This window comes from Actinia tenebrosa, unplaced genomic scaffold (assembly GCF_029948245.1).
Source record: "Actinia tenebrosa isolate PJP-AT-01 unplaced genomic scaffold, QUT_ActTen_1.0 PGA_scaffold8__29_contigs__length_14323225, whole genome shotgun sequence".
NCBI lineage: Eukaryota > Metazoa > Cnidaria > Anthozoa > Actiniaria > Actiniidae > Actinia > Actinia tenebrosa.
In genome coordinates this window covers 6,086,483-6,112,867 of record NW_028292585.1, presented here as the reverse complement: position 1 = coordinate 6,112,867, position 26,385 = coordinate 6,086,483, and the positions used below count along the sequence as shown (strand labels likewise).

General features: G+C 37.2%; 5 protein-coding genes across 7 annotated transcripts in view; 1 reads left to right on the top strand and 4 right to left on the bottom strand.

Moving 5' to 3' along the window:
• The window catches only part of LOC116306045 (homeobox protein Meis1), a 78,023-nt gene extending 68,773 nt beyond the window's left edge, over window positions 1–9,250 (bottom strand). The window contains exon 1 of the mRNA XM_089024082.1: window positions 9,122–9,250. The gene's annotated coding sequence lies outside the window, so the exon portion shown is untranslated. The remainder of the gene's footprint in view (window positions 1–9,121) is intronic.
• Window positions 8,614–20,406, top strand: LOC116300938 (uncharacterized). 3 transcript variants are annotated; one of them, XR_016118699.1, is made up of 2 exons: window positions 8,614–9,203; window positions 19,429–19,560. XR_016118699.1 is itself a non-coding variant. In XM_031709913.2 (2 exons), exons 1-2 carry the CDS (start codon window positions 18,601–18,603, stop codon window positions 19,948–19,950), a joined length of 867 nt encoding a protein of 288 aa, XP_031565773.1. In that variant the 5' UTR covers window positions 18,543–18,600; the 3' UTR covers window positions 19,951–20,406. The 3 variants fall into 3 exon arrangements, 1 of the variants encoding a protein (XP_031565773.1); XR_016118700.1 differs by lacking the exon at window positions 19,429–19,560 and adding an exon at window positions 11,548–11,676; XM_031709913.2 differs by lacking the exon at window positions 8,614–9,203 and adding an exon at window positions 18,543–18,945 and having other exon boundaries at window positions 19,429–20,406.
• LOC116306046 (uncharacterized) lies at window positions 10,795–13,454 on the bottom strand. The gene is made up of 6 exons (XM_031716079.1): window positions 13,299–13,454; window positions 12,605–12,639; window positions 12,314–12,451; window positions 11,887–12,052; window positions 11,670–11,766; window positions 10,795–11,074 (listed from the first exon to the last, which is right to left on the bottom strand). The coding sequence occupies exons 1-6, from the start codon at window positions 13,360–13,362 to the stop codon at window positions 10,936–10,938; spliced, it is 639 nt and encodes a 212-aa protein (XP_031571939.1). The 5' UTR covers window positions 13,363–13,454; the 3' UTR covers window positions 10,795–10,935.
• LOC116306044 (uncharacterized) lies at window positions 13,939–16,316 on the bottom strand. Its single transcript, XM_031716069.2, has 2 exons — window positions 14,864–16,316; window positions 13,939–14,790 (listed from the first exon to the last, which is right to left on the bottom strand). Exons 1-2 carry the CDS (start codon window positions 14,931–14,933, stop codon window positions 14,387–14,389), a joined length of 474 nt encoding a protein of 157 aa, XP_031571929.2. The 5' UTR covers window positions 14,934–16,316; the 3' UTR covers window positions 13,939–14,386.
• LOC116300941 (uncharacterized) lies at window positions 20,406–24,079 on the bottom strand. Its single transcript, XM_031709915.2, has 6 exons — window positions 23,923–24,079; window positions 23,687–23,721; window positions 22,877–23,017; window positions 22,112–22,277; window positions 21,631–21,727; window positions 20,406–20,647 (listed from the first exon to the last, which is right to left on the bottom strand). The coding sequence occupies exons 1-6, from the start codon at window positions 23,978–23,980 to the stop codon at window positions 20,515–20,517; spliced, it is 630 nt and encodes a 209-aa protein (XP_031565775.1). The 5' UTR covers window positions 23,981–24,079; the 3' UTR covers window positions 20,406–20,514.
• Between the last annotated feature and the right edge of the window lie 2,306 nt (window positions 24,080–26,385).

Below are 26,385 nucleotides of genomic sequence, written 5' to 3'. Positions count from 1 at the left end.
GGTAGTATGTAAAAAAGCTGCAAAGACACATTGATTGAACAGACTACCTTGTGCCAGCCATCATTATAATACGACTGAACTCTAAGTAAAACCAGTATTAGTTTTTTTAGTACGTTTCTCGTTACACTTGATATTATCTAATAGACTCAAAAACAACTTACTAGTTTATCTGAACTACGAACTATCAAGGATCTTCAAGCATATATAATCTGGTTAAAGTTGTCATTTATGAATTATATAAATCAAGTGGTTATATGCGGTAGGAAGTTCATCTCTCACCTCTAAGCACTTGATATTATCTAATAGACTCAAAAACAACTTACTAGTTTATAAACTACAAACTATCAAACATCATCAAGAATATATAATCTGGTTAAAGTTGTTATTTTTGAATTATATAAATCAAGTGGCTATATGCGGTAGGAAGTTCATCTCTCACCTCTAAGCACTTGATATTATCTAATAGACTCAAAAACAACTTACTAGTTTACAAACTACAAACTATCAAATATCATCAAGCATATATAATCTGGTTAAAATTGTTATTTTTGAATTATATAAATCAAGTGGCTATATGCGGTAGGAAGTTCGTCTCTCACCTCTAAGGTCTCGAGTTCTATCACGTTCGATTTCTGGACGTACTTTTGAGCAGAATTACTTTGTCTTCATCCGAGGAGTTTTCTCTGGTTTCTCAAGTTTGCGATTGATGTATTTTTTCTTTTAACCTAGCCAGGTCGAAGTGGAAATGGTGCTTCTTACGTTATCCATAAATTGACTTACCATTAACTAGTCGATAAACGGTGAACCGCAATCTTAATGTAAATAGTATAATAAATAGTACAAAACGCTTTGTTTTCTATTGTTGGAATAGCATTATTTAGGGCTAATTAGGGAGTACTTTTACGTGGTTCTATTGTATACTTTTACGTGGATCTATTGTATCTCTTTATCTTTTTGTAGAAAGTTGTGAGCACATGCAACGCACAATTAGACTGTTTACCGTAAATTCTGTATTTCATTACAATAACCCCTTTGAAAGTAACAAAAGAAAAAAGCTATTACATCTAAGAATAGCAAAAAGATTAACACGTATAATCCATTGTAACTGGGACAACTTCTTAAGCGGGTTTAAAATATTGGTTAACCATAAAAATCACCAATAAAATATAAAGATTTAGAGTATTTAGGTTTGATAATCTAGAATCGTTCCAATAAATACGGCCGCTACTAATAAGCTGTGTGAAATAGCGACCAGCTAAAAATAGCAGTCGTGGAATCATTAAGTTTCGCGAAAATTGCAGAGACCTCCTTGAAAAATATTCTTCGTCTATAAAGTTCTACAAATGCATAAAAATTGGGCCTAGGTTTTACAAGACATTAACGAATTAAAATAATTTTCTGCAATCAGAGTTTTAAATTCTAATACCCCATTCACACCAAGGCTTAAACATGTTTTAAAGTGGTTTGACTAAACAGGTTTGGAAAACTATCTAAAACACTGCACAATCTTGGTGAAATAATGCATGTAAGCTATCCTTTGTCTTGCTCTGACAATATTTTAGAAAGTTTCATTATATTGTAGGTTTCTAGTTTCTCAATTTTTTTCCTAATGAAAACATAGTTTAACTAAACGCGTTTAGGTGTGAATGGGGTATAAGATTTGAGCTTGTGCGACATAGCAGTGGTGACTAAGGGGAGTAGACTAAACCATGTGATCAAGGGGGTACCTTTAAACCCTTTCTATTGGCCTATTTTTAAACTGATTCCTTTTGTTAGACTTACTTACGACAGTGGAAAAGGATAGTTTTATCCGTTTACACATACAAACGATATATTTTTACTGCGATAATCTCATAAGTGATTTCGAAGAATTGTTTTAAAGGCCGGTTTAGACGGTACGATTTTCGCCTACAACTATCGTTTACAACACGCTCGCGTCTGTCGTAGGCGAGTTGTAGGCTTGATTTACACGCTACGACTCGACTTGTAGGATGGCGCGAGCGTGTTGTATACGATAGTTGTAAACGAAAATCGTACCGTCTAAACCGGCCTTAACAGTGATCAGCACTAATAAAATTCGGACAATACAGAATTCAACTCCACACAACTCAGTAATACTTCGAGAAGGATAGACCATTGCAGCGACGAAGGATCTACTTCATAAATATTGAAGGTTTGTTGATCTTTCACGCTTAAATCCGGCAAAAAATATCTTTTAAAGGTTCTCGCAAAAAACGTCTGATTCGGAATGCGGCGTAAGCATCCTGGTAATATTAAGTGTTTCTCATTCATGCTCAGTTTAAATAAGTGTCGGGCAGATGAAAATTCCCATTCAATCTGTGAGAAATAGCTATGTCAGCCCAGAAGTTGTTTCAGGGTTCGGTCTGTGAGTTAGCTATGCTCTAACTTAGATCAGCCCAGAAGTTGTTTCAGGGTTCAATCTGTGAGTTAGCCATGCCCTAACTTAGATCAGCCCAGAGGTTGTTGCAGGGTTCGGTCTGTGAGTTAGCCATACCCTAACTTAGATCAGCCCAGAGGTTGTTTCAGGGTTCAATCTGTGAGTTAGCCATACCCTAACTTAGATCAGCCCAGAGGTTGTTTCAGGGTTCGGTCTGTGAGTTAGCCATACCCTAACTTAGATCAGCCCAGAGGTTGTTGCAGGGTTCGGTCTGTGAGTTAGCCGTACCCTGCCTTTGATCAGGACAGAGATTGTTTCATGGCTCGATAAAGTTAAAGGTTGGAAGGTCGGCCAAATTCATCGTTGATCAACGGTCAAAAGCAAGTCTGGGAACAGTTTCTCTGCGCGTAGAGAAAGGCCGGGGGACTCTCGCGAATCCTCGAGGGTGAGGGTGCGTGAATGGCCTTTACCATCGGCAGAGCATCGTTCTGCTGGAGTTAATCGAGAACCAGGGTGCACAGTGCATTTAATCGCCATCTTACATTAACGAGACCGATTATAATACCATATGATGGTTCATCTTTGGATATCGTTATCGTGTTGTTAATAGCGACCATTCGTAGAACTTCTGCTCTGGAGACTGTGGTTACAAAATCCTACCTCAGGGGGAGGAGGTGGGGAAAGAAACATTGACATATGTAGATTGATAGATAATCAAGACACAGGTAGCCCAAGCTTGGTTTCTGTGGTGTCCTGTTATAAGGAAATGTATGGGGATTCAACAAAAATTTCAATAAAATCATCAAAACGTGAAATAAAGCCTCGAAATTTTACCCTATCATTGAGAAATAGCACTTCTTTCGCTCTGCGTGGTTATTTTTTGAATTTAGCCCGTTTTAAGGATTTTTTCTCCCACCAGTAAGAAATAAGAGAAGGTTGGAAACTCGGGATCCAAAAGCGAGCCATCACGAGTCTTTGAAACCTCGTACGTCTTCGAATTTTCTTTCCAGCGCCAAATTTTAGTCATGACCCTTCTCTCACATCCCTATAGAACCGAGAAAGTGGCATTTGAGATTAGTCTTCGCGTCTTTAAGCCATGAAATTTGCCTGTATTCACATACTACCTCGCTTGTTCTGACCCGTACTTGGAGCTCACTGTACACCAGTTCAACGGATTTCTTTCGGCAACCGACCCGAGGTCACGCCGGAAGTCTTCGTATCGTAAATGCGGATTGGATTTGGATATAGTCTTTCTTCGAAATTATAAGTTAAATACTTTTGTATCTTTGGCCGTTAAAAAATACACTCACCATAATTTCGAAGAAAGACTATAATCCAAATCCAATCCGCATTTACGATACGAAGACTTCCGGCGTGACCTCGGGTCGGTTGCCGAAAGAAATCCGTTGAACTGGTGTACAGTGAGCTCCAAGTACGGGTCAGAACAAGCGAGGTAGTATGTGAATACAGGCAAATTTCATGGCTTAAAGACGCGAAGACTAATCTCAAATGCCACTTTCTCGGTTCTATAGGGATGTGAGAGAAGGGTCATGACTAAAATTTGGCGCTGGAAAGAAAATTCGAAGACGTACGAGGTTTCAAAGACTCGTGATGGCTCGCTTTTGGATCCCGAGTTTCCAACCTTCTCTTATTTCTTACTGGTGGGAGAAAAAATCCTTAAAACGGGCTAAATTCAAAAAATAACCACGCAGAGCGAAAGAAGTGCTATTTCTCAATGATAGGGTAAAATTTCGAGGCTTTATTTCACGTTTTGATGATTTTATTGAAATTTTTGTTGAATCCCCATACATTTCCTTATAACAGGACACCACAGAAACCAAGCTTGGGCTACCTGTGATCAAGATGAAATTTTAATCCCACTCCGTACAAGTATATTTACTACCGACTTTACTTGTGGTTCAATATCGTATCGAACCAAGAAAAGATAGAAATAGGAAGTCTAAGTAGGAGGAGGATATCTAAAGAGTATAGAGGATTATCTTCCCTTCGTGCGCGATGCCTGAGGCAGATCATAAGCAAGACAAAATTGTACAACGAAACCGCTATAAAAATCACACACTTTTCTGCTATTAAAACCTAGCAAAATCGCTTCACGTTTTTATTCATTGCGATGATGAAGGCCAACGATGTTCAGCTGGAGAGCTTTTATTCTTAGACGCAATTTGTATTGATATCAGTTAAAACATCACTTTTCTCTCATTTAGGCTGTTAATCACGTTGAAGATCAGGATAGGAAAAGACATGCAAATATCGAACTATAGAAACGCCTCAAAACCATTTTCATTTAGAGTATTAAACATTGTTAAACTTATCGATGATATAGTCTAACAATAGGTGTGAATCCAGTGAGAAAACACTGATGAATTTGGAGAATATTGAATTGACAATTCGGTATCAGAGAGCACTAGGATTCATATAGGTCTATGAGTTTTTAAAATGCACGAAACTCGTTCGTGTAAGCATATTTGTTTCGAACCTTTTAATATCACGGAAGTAGAATCTGTACAATCACGTCAAAGATGGAATAAGCCACTTCAAACCTTTCAGCCCTTTATACCATTAACTTTTTGTTTTAATGGCGTATTCGAGGACTATGACAAATGATCCCCTTCAGACGAAGGACTCATTACCAATAAATATTGGACCTCTAATTTTGAACACGTTTCTTGCTTTGTGGAATCGAAGACACACGCTGGTTTTAATACAATTTTTGTTCAAATTGTTGAAGTTACAATCTATTCTAGTGGGTGATTATCGTACTTTTATTCTTAGTGAATGGGAATTTTCTCTAAAACACGACAATCAATCATAGTTCATTCAAAATCAAGGACAGTTTGTGTTGCGAATGAAAGCTGGTTTTATTCGTCGTATAAAAGGCACTTAGCATCATTGGAAACAAATGAAAATACCAATTATTTTTGCACACCATTTCTTTACATTCCACGAAAAAAAGCCATTTGGATGCCATTTTCATTTGCAGTTGAAAGGCTTTCTTTGATTTTTTTTTTCGGGCTGCATCTTTTTCCGGGTTAAGGGCTTTACTTTGTACATAATATTCTGCGGTAATTTGGGCGCTATTTCAGTGTCAACAGATCAAAAATAGTATCTTAAAAATACCTATTACCCTTGCATCAGCACCATTTCTTTTACATTCCAAGAAAAAGCCATTTCAATGCCATTTTCAGTTGAATGGCTTTTTGTTGTTGTTTCGTATGGGCTTTATTTTCTCCCTAATAATCTAAACTTTTGGCGCTATTTAAAGAAACTTTTATACTCTCGTTGAGTCATAAATAAATATTTGATTATAAGTAAAAATATAAATACTTGTTCGATATGGAATTACGGATGACGCTTCGCTGATATTTTCGCTCCTTTTGGGCATCCATCAAAATCTAGAATCCTAAAATGTCAATCTGAGATGCGATTAGCTTTGAAGGTAATGCCAATCAGAATAACAAATATGTGATATTGGAAGGAAGATATTAGATGTTTGTAGAAATATTGATAGACTATTATCACTCTGCCTTGATCAGATTCGCTCTAGAACATTTCGAAAATATCAAGGAATTATTCTTAATCATTCCTTGGAAATGGACTTTTAAATTAAAAGGAAAGCTTCCTAGTTGATGATAGTTCGGATTCTTTGTACAAAATCAATATATAACGCCCTACTTTGATGAGAGAATTACTAACATGAACCTATCACTCAAATAAAAAAGATTACACTCTTTAAAAAACTATATAATGATGTCATATTCTTGACATATTTTTTCATTACTGTCATCAGAAGAAGAAAGAACAAGGCCAAGCCATCTCACTCGACATTGATACAGGAATTTAGTAGAAACTTCAAAAAATAGTTCCACCAAACTATAAGATATTCGGCCTGAACTGAATTTACATTTCGAAAGAAAAGTAATATAGTGTTGGCTTTTTCGGTGTTAAAAACAAGTCAATTCTAAATTACTTAAACTTTTTTTTATAAACTGGTAGAATTTTCAGTGGATGACTTACTTTTGTAGTAGTTGTTGACGATGCGGATTCTTCAAAGAAACTACAGTAAACTTCCCAACCGAATGAATATATTGTTTGTTTTTACGAGGTAGATGGTGCCAGATGTTTTTGAAAGAACAATAGGTATATTCAGTTATATTATTAACCATTTGGGCGCTCGGCGCTAGCCGAAATTAACTAAACGAAGGACACGAAAGCGCCCTGGGAATGGCAGCAAAGAGAGTAGACACGAAAAAAAAAAAAAAGAAAAAAAAAAAGAAAAGAAAAGAAAAACGATTAAAAGAAAAGAAGAAAAAAGAGCAAAAAAATAGAGAGAAAAAAAAAAAAGAGAGAAAAAGAAAAAGAAAAAGAAAAGAAAAGCAAGAAAGGGACATAAAACCTGAAATATGTATAACGCTTTTCAAAAATGTTTCAATGTTTTTAGTATAAAAAAAATATTGGAGAAGGAAAAATATATTTTGAAGACATCTTAATAGGATGGCGAGTTAATGATTATGCAAAAATAATGATATTTTGAAACAACAGTTTTTCGTTTGTTTTTATTTGAACTTAAGTATAATGTAAATCCTTATAGGAAGGTATTATGATAAGTAATATTTCACGTAATCCGATAATATACGATATTTATGTAGCATTAAAAGATTATACCACTCCTGCTGTCATCTTAGTTTGAAGTTTTAAGATGTATTGTAATTAGTATTTTTATATATTCTGGGGCTAAAAAAAATCATTATGGCGGATATCTCTTTAAAAACATTAGGCCGTTTTGGTGTAAAGCCATAAACGACCCTAGGTCATAAAAACATACATTTGAAATGAACAAAGCATAGAACAATAAAGTAAACTCAAAATAGAACGAAATATTGGTATGTGAAATTGGCAAAGTTTGAGAGGAAATAAAATGTAATATAATACTAACGAAGATGATAAAATTACAAAACGTTTCGATAACAAAAGTTATTAATTGTACAATTTTCGAAGTGAAAATTAACAATTCGCGGAGAAATGCTTCTCTTTGCAAATTTTAACTAAAGTGATTTATTTTATAATTTTGCGTGTGTTATGTTCTATAAATCCGGCTTCCCAGACAATGTAAAAAGGTCTTCTGTAGCTTTGCAATTAGAACTGAATTGTAGAAATTGAAAAAGACATTTTAGTTTTTGCATGCTAATATTGATAGAAGCCTTTTCTCAGTCGAATCGTAAAAGTGAAAAAAAAACCTCGTATAGAAAAGGTACTTTAAGGATTCAAGCTGGTAATCCTTCTAGCTGATCCACTTTACCAGAAATATAATTCACGTGTTTTAAGGTTATCTATATATCGCAAACTGACACCAACCCTTCATTAAACTCTCAAGGTGACTGACATATTCAAGATATTATTACTTCAACTTGTCAGTCAAAAGCATGTGTCATGCCTGATTGCCAACTCAATCCAATGGCTAACTAAGCCTTCTAAGCGCCTGGATGTTTAGTTTTAACGGAAAACTGTCACTTTCGTTTATAGTAACAATTACAAGTGTTTGAATACTGATAGAAATAAGTAATTTATATGTTCTGTTAGTACGTAATCGTCAGCACTGTGTGATTCTATGCCTTATGGGTCAGGGGCTATTCCAGCATTTTCACTTCGAGCTCTCCAAAAAATCTCCCTAAAAAATCTTCCTAAAAAATTACACATTTCTACCTTACAGATTTACATGACAGACGCTTTTCGCTTTAGAAAATAATTGAAATATAATAGGAAGGAAGAAATGTGAAACTCCAGGATCTTCTGAATGGAGCTTTGATGTATCAGCGTTTCAATGTTCATCAGGTTCACCTCAAGCTAGTCTTAATTTTGCTATGAAATTTGAATAGAGCTTATCAATAATAGAAGTAAGTATTTGTAAGCTATGTTTGTAATATTTTGTAGTTTATTCTTAACATTTAGTTTACTAATATTTCTAAGAAAAGTATGTTGGATGGAGAAAGATTGAGTGTTATTTTTCAGATTCGCGCCTAGTGCTTTTGAGCTATGCACCAATTATCTCCTTCAAAATAGTCGTTCTTGTCATATTATGATTTTGAATTTCAGCTTAGAGATTGATTCTGCTGTTGACATAAATTCAAGGCTAATTCCTTGAACGGTTTATGTAGCTGTCGGCAGCGAATCGCAAAACAATCTGTGCTAGACCGGAGTGCCAGCTTCAGTTCAGTGACAAATGGCTTCCGTTTTCCATCAGTAATACGAAGAAGCTATTCTTATTCTTGACTGAAATATCTTTAAACTAAGTATAATTTACGAGTCATTTGGATCAAAAATACGTCGCAGTTATTTTTTAAGTAGAAGTAGAAGACACCGAAGTGTCCTGACGCGTAGTGGTACTATGAATACTCGTTTGATGTCATGGCCTGTCTTAGTCCAAGAAGACCGTTCAACGTCTTAGCCATTTTGTCAAGTTTGCCAACGATGGAAGTCCGAATCTGATGGTTTTTATGGATCGGTTTCAGCACATTACACTGATGCTAAAATAAGTAGTTAATTGGAATATTTTTCATGGATTCATAACGAAATTGTCACCTTATATAGCAGACGTTTTCGACCGTATTATCTCTAGCATACACAAGAAAAGTGTCTGTTAAGGATATATGAATGACTGAGCTTCATCTGTTAAAACGATCGTGTGGGAATGATTTAAAATCTTACCAGTGTTTTCACTACTTTCGTTGCTCCCGGGACTTCAGTGGATTTTCAGTTTCTCACATTTATTTGGAAAGTTTTTTATGAGGTAAGTCATAAAATAGACGCAGTTGTGTCGCGTGTGTACAGTACCGAGGTAGATCAGTTGTCCGTGTTTTTAATGATCGACTCCTCCTACACTTATATGCTAATAAAAGAATCGATCCAAAAACCCATTAGCCTAATGGAAAACGGATCAGCAGAAAAGACGTCATTGTTAGCCAATAAACGCTCAACCATAACTGAGTCTACCATACTAGTAAACCAAGAATTTTTTTCTTCAAATTTTTCACTGAATAATCATGCCATTAATGCTGACTATAACACTTGCAATTTTTTTTTGCAAGTGAAAATTGAATTGAATCTTGAATCTTTCCATCTGCTTGGAAGTGTGCATGTGTGGCACTTGCTGATAAAAAGCCTTCTCAGTTCAGCTTAATTATTGATAATTATGATTATTTTGCGATATTCATTACAAGTCGGATCGGGGCTCACGAACTCATCCAGGAAATTATCCTTGTAGATCTTTGTCAATAGGTAATTGCAGTCGTTATCGCAGTGCATTAATAGTGTAGAATGTATCAGTCGGTCCTGAGAGGTTCGTGTTTGAGAGGCATATTGCTTATCGAGATGTTGAGTGAGGCGGGCACTTGATGTTCTTACAAACGACTAAAAGGATGGGTTATGTAACAAGATAACTTGCAAACACTTTTATACCTGGTCAGTCAAGGGAAACTAGGGTATAGCATTCGTACAATAGATACCGCTGTGTTTTTTGATTACAGACTCATTTGCTCGGGGTTTATAGCTTCATTTTAGTATCAGAATATTCACAGATACGAAAGGTAACGTAAAGAATGCAGAACTTCAGCAAGACTCTGAAATTCCACAAACCCACACAGGAACACATGAATATTCTACACAAAACTGTGGTTAATCCTGAGCAACAGAGAACTCGATACTGGAATATTTATCTAACCTTTGACGCCATGGATCGCATGTCTTAAAGTCTCGTTCGAAAAGAAAAAACGACGAAGGGAATGAATCATAGGAAGAAGAAAGAGGAAATAAATGGGAAGAAAAAAGAAAGGAAAAAATAAAGATAAAGGCATAGAAAAAAAGAAAGGAAGGAAGAAAGGAAGGAAGAAGGAAGAAGGAAGAAGAAAGGAAGAGGAAGAAAGGAAGGAAGGAGAGGAGGAAGGAAGGAAGAAAGGAAGGAAGAAAGAATGGAAGGAAGGAAGGAGGAAGGAGAAGGAAGGAGAAAGGAAGGAAGGAGGAAGAAAGAAGAAGAAGAAAGGAGAGAAAGAAAGAAGGAAGGAAGAAGAATGGAAGGAAGAAGGAAGGAAGAGAAGAAGGAGGAAGAAAGAAAGAATGAAGAAAGGGAAAAGGAAGAAAGAAGGAAAAAACAAAAAGAAAAAAAGGAAGGAAGAAGAAGAAGAATGGAGAAGAAGAAGAAGAAGAAGAGAAGAAAGGGAAAAAGGAAGAAAGAATGGAAGGAAGGAAGAAAGAAAGAATGGAAGGAAGGAAGGAAGGAAGGAAGAAAGAAACAAAGAAAAAAGAAAGAAAGGTGTATTAGATTTTTGTTGATTTTTCGTGAACATTTAATATTGTATATTTATAGAATAAAAACACCAGAATGATTCAAATCAAAATTCATTTTTTTTAATTCGTCCCACTATTAACGTACAATTGACCTCGTTATCATGCTTATCAGCACCAATCTCACGCGGTCTTTTGGATACATGAATAGGATATATATGCGGGTATCATATTGTTTCGTCTTAGATGGAGTCAATCACCCCCTGGATGTTTTCCCAGATACCCCCAACAGATCGACGAGCTTTAGCGCCTGGCAAACTATGGCATTCGTCTGGCTTGTCGAAAGCGTTTTCTTCAAAGTCAAGGCTTACGTTAGTCATGCTGTGGGAAAGAGCATATCATATCTCTTTAATAAAGAATCGTTTGCATAGAATAAAGTGGCATTTCCCTTGCTCTAATGTTTAGGCTGCGTTCATAATGTATGGCAGAGGGGGGAGGGGGGGAGGGGGGAGGGGCAGGTGAAATTGATGGGGGATCGGGAAAATTTTGGTAGTAAAAAGGGGGCGATGGGCAAATGTTTATCAGAAAAATGGGGGGATACACAATTGTTGGAAGAAGCTACAAGCCTTGCTTAGGGGGGATCTTATTTTTTTGCATGACTTAGGGAGGGGGGTGTTACGAATTATTCTGAACATTTCAAATTCCCCCCCCCCCCCACCCCCCTTCTGCCAAAAATCATGAACGCAGCCTTTAAGGGAGCTTTAGGCCTCTTTTAGGCGGGTTGACCCTACTGAAGGACATATTTGAATTGATTTTTTTTTTTGTGTTGTTTTCTCCTGTGCTTTTTGCCTTAGGAGCCGATCTCCTGGTGAAACCGAACAAAAGACCTTACTCCAGCACGAGCTAGTAGTACTGCATATATAGACTGTGTGTCCTCATGTAGAGAAATGTTTATACATTAGTTGTATTTACATACCTGAAGTAAGTGAGATAATTGGCTCCCTCGTGTTTTGTTAACGCTACAGAGCTCGATATCACGCAATCCTTTTGCGTGACAGTCACGATGCCTCTGCCTAAAATACCAAGTCAGTATTATCATACCTTATATTAAACATAATGTATCGAACATATATGACGTATGGAAATAACACAAGGCAGTTAAATGAATAGTAAAAAGAAAGAAAGCTGTTTACCTCCATCTTTTTCTCCAGTATATCTGTTGATGTACAGACCGTTGGAAGCTGTACCGATGCGTCCTCCATTGACCAAATGTGCGTTATCAGGAATGCTCATGTCTTTGAAGTCTCCTTTAGAGGGCATAGCGTAGCAGTAGCCCTTGCCCATCACGTACTGTTTGGCCTGTGAGCATCGAAATACACAAAATATTACAGTGCAGACAGTTTGTTAAGTTAGAACTAAGATTATAATTACAATTTCAAAAAATATAGACAAAGAAAAGAGACATTATCTAAGGAAAAAGGGCATGATGAGGAAAAACAAAACTGCTGCTGTTATTGTTAAAGTGTATGTTTTTTCAACGCTTTCGCCGCTCATCCAAAATTTACCACAAAATTGAAAGAAACAAAAACACTCAAATGTTTATCTAAAATTCTACAATACCTCTTTATAGAAGATTAATACAGTATACTTTTTGCCTTCATGCTCCCCCTCCACGCGAATGCGCTTGTTATTTTCATCGTAGTACATCTTCCCACCAGAAGCCATGACAAGCTTGTCGGTATTAATGTTGTAAACAGACTGAGGAAAAGAAATAGATTTGGAGTTTGTAGTTCCTTCCATTTCCATAAACATGCGAACTCGGTAAATGCGAGCTGCACGCTGAAATTTTGTTTTTCACAATCATTGAAAAATTAAAGCTCTACACCGTTGAACAAATCTTTTTTAACTTACCGTAATGTAGTCTCCAACAGATCGCTTTGGTACCTCTACGATAAAACAAAAAATTCAATTTTAGAAAACCATTTCGATATATATATATATTTTTTCGATATCTAAATGAAATAGTTAAATAAATTTACTAGGCTCTGCTAAAGCATAGATTCAGGAAGTGTTTGTTTAGCTAACGCAATGATCAAGTAGAGATGATCGCAGTGGTAACGAGCTGCAAAGCGGAGAAGGAGTAGGTGCAAAGCACTCATGAAGCTGACATTGTGCTCACAAAGGGCAAAAAGACGAAGGTGCGTTGGCAACGAGTTTGCTGGAACGCAGTTTACAATAATCAGTGGGGTTAGAGTGTGTCTGTAAGACCAGACCGTTGTACCGGGCGGTCGACAATCCTTCACTCTTTCGAACAGCGCAACGGGTTATTTAAAGTCCCCATGATACAGGTTAGCAGTAAGTAAAGACAGACAGGACCTATGGTTTAGCTTCCTAATCCGAGAAGACCTGAAGGGCTAACCGTTTGCAGATCTTAATGCAAAGGCAGCACCTTCTCAAAGTTTAAAACCCTGAGTGGGATCCGGCCGGGACTCAAACCACGACCTCCCGCACAACCGAGACCTGCGCTCTTACCAACTGAGCCAAACTAGAGATACCAAAACAGCAACGCCTCCTTTCATCGATCTACATGTTCTAGCTTACTTACGGCATGGTTTTTTAGCATTAACGGCCACAACCAGCATCAGAATTCCCGCCAAAAGTGTCTTCATTTTGATTCTGCACGAACTTTGTTTGATACACCCAAAAGAAACTTTCTGCTTTCTGAGAGTGAATCTATTCTGCTTATAGGTCCTTTATTTATACTCATATGTGCAAACATTGAATCAAATACACCTGGACAAACACAAACACATCGCATAATTGCAATTTCTAAGTCTTTTAAGCCGGTATGACAAGCTACAACATAAACAAATTAGAGTCAACTATTTGGAAACTACGGAGCGTTCTAAGAATGTGCAGCGTTCTTTAAACAACTTGTACAAATCAACTTCGCTACTTGACATATTACTTTCCAGCAAAGTGGAGCATGAATATATAACTGGAATCTCTTCAAAGCATAAAATGGCCTTTTTACCAGGACTACTATTATCAGGATTCCTTTTTCCAAGCATTTTTAGCTTTCTAGTTATTTTTGGAAGTTGGTACCCTTTAATCTGTTTAATTAGAGATTTCTCATAAGTCCGATTATTTTACGCTACGTTTTACGCGGGTGTGAACTCGTGAAAACCGTATATTTGCATGACTAAGACAGCTGGGAAAGTCATTGTAATGGTCTAAGAAAAAAAAAGTCCATTTTTACACAAATCAATTCTTTATGGTCAATACAAGAATTTCATAAAACATATGAAATGCACAACTCTTAGAAAGCGACATATTTTCATTTACACTAAAACACACACCAGTCTTAACACTATTCAGAAAATTCCTAGGAACGCTAACGATAGCTAGACACGACTTTTTTGTCTCTCGCTCTCACTCCTTTTACAACTGTAAATTTTCAAATTTATTTTCAATTTTATCGAAAAGCCCTTGCATTTTCTGCATTGTACTTAAAGCCGCATTACACATCAAAGAATGCTTTTCAAGAGCCTCTCTCCGCAACTTGGACTTGTCTTTGGCTTTCTTGGTACGTGGCTCGTCGCTGTCACTTCTATCGCTATCACTTTTTTCGTCACTCTTTTTTTCTTTCCTTTTTCGCTCGTTTCGTCTTTCTCTATCTCTTCTTTCTTCTGGTTATTGAATGTCAGCATATCGCATATCGGCATTTCTCTCGTCACATGAGCTATCACCTAAAAACGATGTCTGCGGTTTCTGTGAAAGCTTGTGGGGCTCCTTGTCTTTCTTCTGGATAGAACTTTCGTTCTTGCTCTTTTGTTCGTCACTTGCTCTTTCGCGTGTATTACTTTGCTTTTCCGCATTCACAACATGGACATTACTTTTAACGCACCTCTGGCACCTGGACGCAATGGCGGTTAACTTAGACTTCTTGTAGTAGGTCTTAACCTCTGGTGGCACTTGGTGGGAGCTTAAAATCAACTCTTTGGCGCATAATGCTACTGCTTCCCAACCTCTGGTTCTTTCACTGATCCATGCTTCTTTAATAACTGACATCTCGGACGTTCCCGGTGTTTTCTTCACTGAAAGTGGAACAGATTTGCATTTATTTTCAAGACCGTGAGATTTCATTAGTAAGTTACATTAGAAACTTACGCCTTTCTGTTTTCTTCGAAGTAGTTTGAGAAGTTCCTGGCTCATCCCACGGCCTCCAAACTTTCGACATTGCAAAACAGTGGATTTTCCTTTTGAGTACTAGTAGTTGCTCCTTTCGATACGCCCAAGCCTGTTTGTGATATTTCAGGTTTAGTGCCCGACTATAAATATGCTGGCATTATAATGAAATTCAACAAAGAATAGAATAAAAGAAGTCTTTTTCGTGAAAAGAGTTACGTAACTCTTAAAATTTTAACGCTCAAGTCGTGCTACCACCAATAGACATAAATGCGTGATTACGTGCTCGCACTGTTCATTTTACCAAAGCATTTGATCTAACAATGAGCGACTACAGATGAGAGGGATTAATGCAGTTTCTCGCTAAAGATAGGAGGTACCTGGTACGCGTTTGGAGAGTCACCTTTCAAGTTTATTTCATGCAAGTACTTTTACTGATTGTATGATTTGTATCACAAATACAAATAATAGTAAGCTCTGCAGATTGGTCAATGGTATTGAATTTCATTTTTTTTTAATGGCAGCAAACTGCACACAAATCAGTGCGCCGCAGAATCTTACTGATTCAACTAATATGGACAACATCAGGTTCATCCAATTGTGTTACATCTTTTGCCATTTCATATCTACTTTACCGGCCCCACTCCCTGAAGAGTCTCTGGATTTAGACTGCGATAACGAAATTCTTCTGTCCTGTGCTATATTGTAGTTTCTAGTCAACATACTTCCACCGACAATATTTCAATATGTAAATCAACCATTTCCACAGTCTCTTCTCCCTTTAAGTCGCAATTCGCATGATTTTATCGGGCGAGATGTCTTTGGAATGTTTTCGAGACATGAGTATATCTTCTGGCTGCTGTCCGGAGAGACACTCGAGTCCTTAACTGAACTGGTTGATAATGTTCGTCGTGAAATTCTTATATCAAGGAGAAACCGCACCGAACCCAGAGTCAGAGAAGGCAGACCATATACACTTGACGTAACTAACCGGGTTTTGTTAGTACTGATATGGCTACGCAAATATCCTAGTCTTGATTTCTTGGCTTGTATTTTTGATGTAAGCATGTCTACAGTTTCTGGGACTATTCATCAGATTACTCCAATCTTATGGCACCATTTTCGTTGTTTCGTGTCGTGGCCGAGCATTCAGGAATGGAGAAATCTTCGAGGCACCTGGAGACACTTTCCCAACGCCGTGGGAGCAATTGATGGGACATTTACCCCAATAAATCGGCCTTCGGAGAATCAAGAGAACTTTTACAATGGGCACAGACATCGCCATTTGATGAGCATCATACAAGCTGGATTTCCAGGTCATTTGAATGACGCTGGGACTTATCTCAGAGCGCAGTCGATAGGACCTGGATTAGCATTAGACTTTCCTTTTAACTTTGAGCTGCTTGCAGATAAAGGATATTCAGCTCATCGTCCCCTTTGCATATCGTGGAGACAAGCGCAACTGAGGCATATGCCTGGAAGACTTCGCCGATTAGCTACTAGGCAAAATAAATATCACAGAAAGTATAGATTAAAAGTAGAGCATGTCATTAAACACATGACTACAAAGCCTCAAAAAATATATGGCGACATCCACGGTGGTTTTAGCCAATTATTTTCGAATTATGTGCGTTCATGGCTGAGAGGCACATACGACTTTTCCAGTCACTTTGAGAGTATTAAAATACGATTTTGCTTTATAGTTTTCGCATTATATTGTGTCATATTCTCTTTCATCATATCTTAATATTGTCATTTAGAAACAGACAAAAAACAATGGAATCCTGTTTCTTTGCAGAAAGTGACATGCACAAAAATACTTAACAATATACTATATCAAAGTGCCTCAAAAAGTCTAAAGTGCCTCTCACACTTAACAATAAAGTATAAAGAAAAATAAAAGATCTTTTGTATAATGTTCAGAACAAAGAGTGAGATTAGTGCAAATGAAAAATATGTCGCTTTCTAAGAGTTGTGCATTTCATATGTTTTAAGAAATTCTTGTATTGACCATAAAGAATTGATTTGTGTAAAAATGGACTTTTTTTTTCTTAGACCATTACAATGACTTTCCCAGCTGTCTTAGTCATGCAAATATACGGTTTTCACGAGTTCACACCCGCGTAAAACGTAGCGTAAAATAATCGGACTTATGAGAAATCTCTAATAAAATAATGTAAATTAGAACAAAAATTGTAATAATGGGTGCAAATAAAAACGTTCTTCTTCTATCTGGAAACTACGGAGCGTTCTAAGAATGTACAGCCGGCTTTTTTTAAACAACTTGTACATGAACTTCGGTACTTGCCATACAACTGGAATCTCTTCAAAGCATAAAATGACCTTTTTTAGCATTATTTTGTTCAGAGATACTTTCATCCCCAGGATTACCTTTGGGGTGAAGTTCGGGGGCTTTGACAATGCACACGAAATCCATAGATTAACTTCAGTTGAAAAGTGTCAACAAATTAATGGTCGTTTAATTAATTTTTAGTTCTGGTTGTGATTTGTATTTGAACCTTTCTTTCGGGAGTGATTACACAGTTGTTCGCGTATTTGGTAAATATTAATTTCCCCTTGTAACTAATTAAGGGTTCCGATTCCCCTTAGATACCGTTGTTATGTTTCCATGAAAAAAGCTTATTATTATTATTATTATTATTATTATTAGCAAGAATATCTGATAATTTCTGTCTCTTGGTAACGGGAGAAAAATGCCTCGCGATAATTATGGATAACCTTTAAAACAAGTATTAGTTTGTAGAGTTGTTTGCGATTACAAGAATCTTGAACCACAGTAAACATTAAGTATAGTTTAAGAGGAAATGTTTATCAATAATGAGCAATAATGGCAAAAAGCGCCAAAAACTAGACTTTCGTATGAGTTTGATCCCAATTTTCGTTTTGGGTTAACACTCAAAACCTTTTTAAAACAGTTCGAAACTGATGTACTATGATAAAATGCCTGTTTGAAGCGGTATTTTCAATTGTACAAGATGTTTTGTTGCATTTGTGTTAGAATGTTGCTTTGTCAGGCTTTTTTATAGAAAATATATGGGAAATAAGCAAATACAGGCCTGAACCGCATGTTCGAATAAGGGTTTTGCTTTGGTTAACACTTTGATTCCACTCTCATCGGTCATCTCCACTTCCAAACGAGTTAAACTTTCTGAATAACAAGATTTTAGCCTTGTACAACAGCCCTTTCTTCAAGAAAATAGTTTTTGGCGCTCACTGCTTGAATACGAAAAGAATTCTTTCTTAATAAATGAGCAGGAGTGTTTTATCAGATTTGAAATCACGAGGCGTAGCCGAGTGGTCTTGGGTTTGATCTTCTGGACTCAACACTGATCATACATAAATAGAGTTTATCAAGTCTCTCTCGATTCTGGGGTTTTCTTGCTTCGGGTTCTAAGATTATTCTCCCTAAAAAATATTACGACCTTATATCTTGACACATTAAATCATTCAGTCAAGCGACTGTAAAGTTGATTGTGATAGCTATGGCGACTACTGCAACTAAGCAAGTAGCAATCACTTTAGATTCTTTACTTTTGACACTAATTATTCCTATGACGCTTTTGAAAAAGGTTCCTAGTTTTTCAGTTTCAGGCGCTCCTAATCCTTTTTTTTAATCTGAAAATTCGAAAGGTTTTTATAAAACAAGGGAATTCGGTTTTCTCCATCGAGTTTTAAAGACTACAGCAAAATAGCTAGTCATGCTTCATCACCAAAAAAACACAGAGTGTTTGCTTTTCATCTTCATATATTTTGGGTACTTTTATCTTACATTGACTCAGGATAATTTACAAACATCGTTCACAAAAGTTCCATTCAAATCGCTGGAGGGAAACTCGACCCAACATATTTTGGTTTCCAGTATTTTAAGATGTTGTTGGAAGTGCCAGCGTTTGCCAGAGTGCTTCTCTTTGAACTTCTCTCACCAGCCCAAGCAAAATGGCTTGTATGAATGCGTTTTGCTTAGCAGCAATGAAAACCAGTCTGGTAGACTCTTGAAACCTTCTGATGCTTATCATCACTATATTCGATTGCAAGCATCGAAGGTAAGCTAATTGATTTCTCAGATCATCGAAGTTTGACTGGAAAAATGTTGAAAATATATAAAATGGGAGTCCATATTTTTAACCTATATATGAACAAAGTATGAAAATGATTTCCATGGTATGGGAATTTCATGGAAATATGTCGTCAGAAATATCATGGAAATATGTTGGAAATTCGGTGCAACATTTTTGGAAGTTTCAAGGAAATATATAAAAAGATATCATGGAAATTCAATAGAAATGACATTTCAATGATTCAGAGTAAGATTTTTGCACCTTTTTGGCCGCAATAGTGCCCATCATTGTCAGTTATCGCTTACATAGGCCATTTTTATTTCTGTAACGTAAATATTTTATTTACTCAATCATCCCTAACTTCAGTTACGTACAAAATACAATTATTGTTTCTTGTTCTTGTTCTGTCATTACATTTTCAACTACTTTTTCATCAAGAGGGAACCTTTTTGCTTTAATTCGTTTCAGCTGTTACCCGCCATCCCCGACCGTGAGGAAGCTGAGAAAAGTTGGTTAAAGATTAACTCATGTCCTGTGTGTTTCGGAGCAAAGAATTCTTCATATGGACGATTTGACCTCAAACAAAATGGAACAATCACCACCGTCAAGCTGGTGCATCTCTTTGGATATGTCACGTGCAATTATAAACACCAATCAGCGAGTAGCAATTGGGGATGTGGGGCTTACGTCAGCGGTGCGAACAAAACATTTCCTGACAAACTTTTGACAATAATCACCAATGACAAAAACCAGAAGATTTTACCGCAAGATGAATATATTGAAAAACCTAATATCCTAGCATACGTTCTTCCTGGGGAATTTACTTCTCAGTCTCCTGAACTGATTTTTCCAAATTTCACTACTCCAATGAAGGTGGCCGCTGGTCAAGAGTATCGCATCTGGTACGGACAGGATCTTCTAGACGTTTTCGAAGACAAGAATAATGGGACTGCATGTGCTGATGTGTATATGTATGGATGGTTTGGTTAGAGTTCTACTATAGCCGAAGAGGCCCATGACAGCTGATATATGTATATGGATGTGTTGATACGGCGTATATGTATGGGTGGTTTGGTTAGAGTTCTACTATAGCTGAAGAGACCCATGACAGCTGACATATGTATATGGATGTGTTGATACAGTGTATATGTATGGGTGGTTTGGTTAGAGTTCTGCAGTATAGCTGAAGAGACCCATGACAGCTGACATATGTATATGGATGTGTTGATACAGTGTATATGTATGGGTGGTTTGGTTAGAGTTCTACAGTATAGCTGAAGAGGCCCATGACAGCGGATATATGTATATGCATGTGTTGATACGGCGTATATGTATGGGTGGTTTGATTGTTGATGTCTTCTCATGCACTTTGGTAATGCAATACTAGAATTAAATTTCTAAAACTTTTGTAGCTAAACGCATTAAATTGGTCAAACAAATTTGAATATTTTTTTTTGCAACCTTTATTTTCCTGGCTCATACGACTCTAAACAACTAGCTATTTCCAGTTACTGCATTTGTTATCTGCTACTGCCAGACTTTCTTCAACATTTGTCAAGCCCCAATGAAGTGCTTGAGGTTGTTCAAAAACCACTCGACTGACCTACGAGATCTTGCGGGAACCTCTCTGCATTCTGATGGGACGTCAAAGACGGCATCATCAAAATCCAACGATGCTCCAGTGAAGCTGTTAAAGAAGACACCAAAAAATTACTACATGTGTCATGCTATTTATTAGATTTCGGGTGATTTACAAACGAAATGAAACGGAAAGGCGCGAGGTTATAAGTAATCCAATCAGAATGCCGCTCGGACAACTCCGAGTCCGTGCCGTGAGTTTTTTCTGATTCGAACGAATTGTGTACAAATACAGAATGGAATAGCTTAGTGAAAAAAAAAAAAAAAAAAAAAAAAAATTTTGTCCACTATAGTTTGACCGGGGAATTGACTTGCGCAAATTTACAGTGCGACTACATTACCAAGGCCACCCAAAGAAAATTTAAATCAACAAATAGACCATTTTCGAATTCCAAATTACCGCTGCGTACCTTGATTACAGACTCATTTGCACAGGGTTAGCCTCGTATCAGTGTTTAAATATTCATAAATACCAACAATAAAGTAAAGAATGCACAACTTCAACAATACAAACATTTTGAAACTCGACGGACCTTGACTGGAACACGTGAATATTTTGCACAAACTCGAGGCTAACCCTGTGTAAATGAGTCTGATCAAGAAACACAGCGGTAATTCGGAATTCGAAACGGGTCTATTCACAAATCACATTTTTAACGCTGCATAGATAAATTGATGATTTCTGGAGCTAGTTTAAACTGTTTCTTGTTCACTCCTGATCATACACACACTCGTATAAAGTAAAATATATGCTTTTAAGGAAAAACTATATAAAAATTTGTACAGATTCTATTGTTTAAATACTCAATCGTGATTGGCTAATTTGTATGAAAATTTGTCTGGGTGGCCTTGGTTGTGTCGTAGCACTCTACTGTGTCATGTTGTTATCGTCAAATATTTTGAAACTTTGATAACTGACCAATCTATAAGCTGGTAAGGCTGGTCTCATTATAGCTTTCTTCTTGGAGGTAGATATCGATCATAATGGTTGGTATTAACGAGTTCTGTCAAATGTACAGACCACTGAATCACCTCAAATAAACGACGTAGTGCACTCCTTCGACTTTAACTACTCCAACTTTAGATGTGGTTATGCAGTCTTTCTGAGTGACTGTCTCAAGATACTTTCCTAAACAAAATAAAACAAGTTAAAAAAATAGCAAAATAGCAAAAAAAAACAAAAACAAAAACAAAAACAAAAAAAAAAAAAACAAAACAAAAAACAAAAACAAAAAAAAAAAAAAAAAAAAAGGAAGAGAAAAGCAAAAGTAAATAAATAAATAAAAACGAAAACAAACAAAACAACGGCAAAAAGTCAATCAGTGCTTTTTTCCCCCAGATTTCTTTCTCCGCAAAACCCAACACATTAAATTCCAAATCAATCTGTGAGTTATCCGTGCCCTGACTTTGATCGGCCAGGATTCTGTTTCAGGCGTCCATAAAATGAGGTCGCTAGTATATGTTTTTCCATATTCAACCCCCTATAAGCAAAAAATAACATGTCTACATATACCTTCCGCGCTTATCTCAGCATATCTGAAGATATTCAGGCCATCTGAAGCTGGACCAATACGTCCTTTATCAACTATGCTTGCATTGGCTGGAATGTTCATGTCTTTGAATTCTCCCGTAACGGGCATAGTTCGACAGTGTCCTTCAGAAATGACATATTGGATCCTCTGCGCAACAAAAGTGCAAGTTATTTAATTATGGAACTCAAAAACCGTCTTTCTTAGTTCTCTTATGTGTGGGCTTAAGTTTTTCTCTAGAAAAGAATTCAGTGACGACAAAGTCAAAAAAGCGACCCTGTCTGCGTTGGCATAATTTCTTTCCCATTTCAGACAACGTGTCATTCCCTTGAATATTATTTCCATGTTTAACGGTTGCCTTTGAGAAGACACATGAATATGGATGCAACGCAAACCTAGCATTTTCGTTTCCAAGGGAATGACATGTGGTCTTCTGAAATTGAAAAATGTTACGTCCAAGCTGAAAATGCCATAGCTATCATCCAACATGTTGCCACGTAAAGTACAGAAGACCGTTTCTGGCTTGACTGTTCTAACATCAATTCGAGTGATAGTTATCACAGAATACTCCTTTTCACAGTTCCGTTCAGTGATCACGAATAATAGTTATAAGTCGAGGCTGGAGTTTACATGCATAGCAAAACTATACTCTTTATCACAGGCGGCAACTCCAACCTCAGCTTGGAATTATTATTCAAGGTCACTAACAGAGCTGTAAAATGGAGTAATAAAATGATCTCCGTCCTCACCTCGTCAAAAAGTTGGATTACTTTGTACTTATTTGTCTCGCCGAAATGACCTTCAATGCGGATACGTTTGTGTTCTTGGTCGATATACGTTGTTCCTTCTATAATGCTGACCACTTTTCCTTCATCGACATTGAAAGTGAACTGAAAAATATAATGAAAAATATACGAACTTATAGCAAAGCGAAAAAGCCAAGAAGCAAGAATACAAGTAAGAAAGGAAGGAAGAGGAGAGGCAAGGAGGCAAGGAGGCAAGGAGGCAAGGAGGCAAGGAGGCAAGGAGGCAAGGAGGCAAGGAGGCAAGGAGGCAAGGAGGCAAGGAGGCAGGAGGCAAGGAGGCAAGGAGGCAAGGAGGCAAGGAGGCAAGGAGGCAAGGAGGCAAGGAGGCAAGGAGGCAAGGAGGCAAGGAGGCAAGGAGGCAAGGAGGCAAGGAGGCAAGGAGGCAAGGAGGCAAGGAGGCAAGGAGGCAAGGAGGCAAGGAGGCAAGGAGGCAAGGAGGCAAGGAGGCAAGGAGGCAAGGAGGCAAGGAGGCAAGGAGGCAAGGAGGCAAGGAGGCAAGGAGGCAAGGAGGCAAGGAGGCAAGGAGGCAAGGAGGCAAGGAGGCAAGGAGGCAAGGAGGCAAGGAGGCAAGGAGGCAAGGAGGCAAGGAGGCAAGGAGGCAAGGAGGCAAGGAGGCAAGGAGGCAAGGACGCAAGGAGGCAAGGAGGCAAGGAGGCAAGGAAGCAAGGAGGCAAGGAGGCAAGGAGGCAAGGAGGCAAGGAGGCAAGGAGGCAGGGAGGCAAGTAGGAAGGAAGGGAACTGTGGGAAGCATACCACGTTGAAGTCTCCACTCAGTCTTCTCGGAACCTCTAATTCCACAAAAAAAGAAAAGAAAAACAGTTGTTTAATACGCATGTTCAGTGTTATTAAGTGCGAATGAACAAAATGGTATTTTTGCTAAGTTAGGAACGCATCTCGTGATTCAAATTTGATGATAGAAATGACTTAACTGTTAATTTTACTATTTTCTCAATTAAATTTGAAAAAGAAAAAAGGAAAACACTACTTACGGCATGGTTTAGCTTTAACGAAAGCTACCAGGACAAGAATTACCATGATACTCTTCATCTTGATATACTAACTTCACAGACCGCCAAGAAGGACGTAGCGCTTGTGTCTTCGTTGATTCTTTACCCCGCTTCGTGCTGATATTTATACTGCACGTTTGCTTTGCTAGCTGCAGCTGATTAACTTGATGTGTCACGACCGACAACATTGAAAACAACTTTAAATTGCTTTGAAAAGTAATTTAAAAAATTAGTTTTTCCTGTCATTATTATTGACTGGGTTTCTCATTCATCATATTTATAGATTAGATTAGGTGATTTTGGTCCTGATTTCAGTCGTTGTGATGCATTCACGCATCACAAGGACTGGCTCACAAAAGGCCATTGAAATTTTTATTATATCTGGGCTACAGTTGTGCACAAGATAGACTAATCTATTTTCCCCTGACATCTATGTGCGTAGAAGATAGTGCAAGGGATTTGTTGTAGTGATACACGGAAGCCGAATAGTGATGCTTTCGGGCTAGAACATTCTTTTGTGTAATTCGTACAGTACGGATCGGCTTTAATTGTCGTGAGGTCCAAAGTCCATTAGACGCCTCATTTTCCGTAAATCACTCTTGTGATTTGACTTTAATCCATTAAATATTAGCGGAATTTGTATTTAAAGCTGTTATCTTGTCTTGATTGCTTTTTTTAATTGGAGAAAACCTGTCGAAGTTTGTGTCTTGAATATGGAATGTTTGTTAAACATCTGAATCAAAAAAGATAAGTTTAATAAATATAACACAGCTAACTGAACTCCGAGTAAATATCTAGGCACACGTTAGTTAAACTATGATTAATTTATTATTAATTTATGATCTATTTTTAAGAAGAAAGAAAGAAAGAAAGAAAGAAAGAAAGGAAAAAAAAAAAAAAAAAAAAAAAAAAAAAAAAAAAAAAAAAAAGAAAAGAAAGAAAGGAAGAAAGATAGAAAGAAAGAGTAGATATAAATTTTAGGTCACCCATCCAGGTAATAACTTTACTCATCGGGCTTGACTTAATATTTTGGAAGCCCAAGTATTTTTCCACTAGACCACGGTTCCAGGTGAATCAGCATAACAATAGCCGTACAATGCACCGAATAGACTAGACTTTTTAACATCGATTTTTCAACCGATTCCGTGCGTGGCAGAGATGCAAGGGATTAGCCGATATGGTCTGGGGGCCGGCTGGTCTCTCCCCTGATGCTTCGGCTAGAACATTTTCTTGCGTAATTCGTACACCCAAGGGCAGAAGGATTTAATCGCCGTCAGGTCCGAAGTCCATACGCCGCCTCAGCTCTGCGGATGTCTCGGAGGTATGGCACAATTGAATCGATTGGAAAAAAATTTTTTTTAAAATTTTAATTAGATAGGGTTCGATTCCCACCGTATCCAGATAAGATTTTTTTACATTAACTATATTCTGCAAATTCTTTATTCGATCTTTATTTGATAGATAAACGAGTTACATGCAAAACACATTTAAAAATTGCCACAAGCTGCAATACCAATTTCTAAACCTACCGGGGAAACCATTGCAAAAAAAAAAAGAAAAAATCCATATCACAGCTACAACGCACCTTATCCTTCGCAATGTTACAACAGTCCTTTATCACATATTGAGTCGTATGGCCCAGTACCTGTCAACACCGATGGCTAGTTATGGTAGAGCTCGAAGCCCATGAAGCACAGCTTGTAATAGGAAATAAAAAAGAACAAAATAGCAAAAGGCTGTATTTTCTCTCTCGAAAATTATGAACACTATTACAGAGTAAATAAGCTGAGCAGCTGTTGGTACAGCTAACACAGAGTCGATAATTCCAAAATAGAAAGAACGTTTGTCTTTGTTATATAATTGTCTAACAATTCATTTGCTACATCTGAGGCTAATTCTCTGCACTTGTGGATATATTTAATGACTTTTCAATTTCTTCATACAAAATAATTTTGGTTGAAGTTCTTTCATTTTTATTAGCAGCCCCCACGAAAGGTTAAAGAACGCCTGTCCATTTCTAAGTGCGCCGTCCTACCTTCGTCAACTAAAAGTAGTTAGCTATAAATCCGGCCTTTTCTATGTACCCACTAATGATTTTAAAGATATTCTTAAAATCAAAAGAGAATTGCACTTCTTATTTTGTTTGAATTTGGCTTTTTTTTTTTCCTGATTGAATTGAAGATCCGGCAGCTGTTGCCTTACTTCTCACTGCTTTGACTTTAACTTAGTATTTGACCAATTTTGCGTTGTAGCTTCTTAAACCAAGCACTGATCGGGGGAATAAATTCAAAAAGTTTAGGTTAATTTGAAATCTCAGAGAATGGAAAATCAGTAAAGAATTAACTAGGCAAAGAGAAAATAGAATAGAATAAAATAAAATAATGATACAAAAACCGGTTCTCTTTTGTGTGTTATTTTCAATTATTAGTTTGTGTGCAGAAGTGA

Excerpts from the sequence above, each read along its gene's own strand:
- LOC116300938 (XM_031709913.2), top strand. The coding sequence starts at position 18,601 with ATGCTTCATCACCAAAAAAACACAGAGTGTTTGCTTTTCATCTTCATA. Across the intron at positions 18,946-19,428 it reads TTCGATTGCAAGCATCGAAG|CTGTTACCCGCCATCCCCGA; the intron begins GTAAGCTAATTG and ends AATTCGTTTCAG.
- LOC116306046 (XM_031716079.1), bottom strand. The coding sequence starts at position 13,362 with ATGAAGACACTTTTGGCGGGAATTCTGATGCTGGTTGTGGCCGTTAAT. Across the intron at positions 12,053-12,313 it reads TATTAATCTTCTATAAAGAG|GCCAAACAGTACGTGATGGG; the intron begins GTATTGTAGAAT and ends CGATGCTCACAG. Across the intron at positions 11,767-11,886 it reads TACTGGAGAAAAAGATGGAG|GCAGAGGCATCGTGACTGTC; the intron begins GTAAACAGCTTT and ends TTGGTATTTTAG.
- LOC116306044 (XM_031716069.2), bottom strand. The coding sequence starts at position 14,933 with ATGTCGAAAGTTTGGAGGCCGTGGGATGAGCCAGGAACTTCTCAAACT. Across the intron at positions 14,791-14,863 it reads TTCGAAGAAAACAGAAAGGC|TGAAGAAAACACCGGGAACG; the intron begins GTAAGTTTCTAA and ends TTCCACTTTCAG.
- LOC116300941 (XM_031709915.2), bottom strand. The coding sequence starts at position 23,980 with ATGAAGAGTATCATGGTAATTCTTGTCCTGGTAGCTTTCGTTAAAGCT. Across the intron at positions 23,722-23,922 it reads CGTTAAAGCTAAACCATGCC|AGGTTCCGAGAAGACTGAGT; the intron begins GTAAGTAGTGTT and ends TTGTGGAATTAG. Across the intron at positions 22,278-22,876 it reads TAATCCAACTTTTTGACGAG|AGGATCCAATATGTCATTTC; the intron begins GTGAGGACGGAG and ends TTTGTTGCGCAG.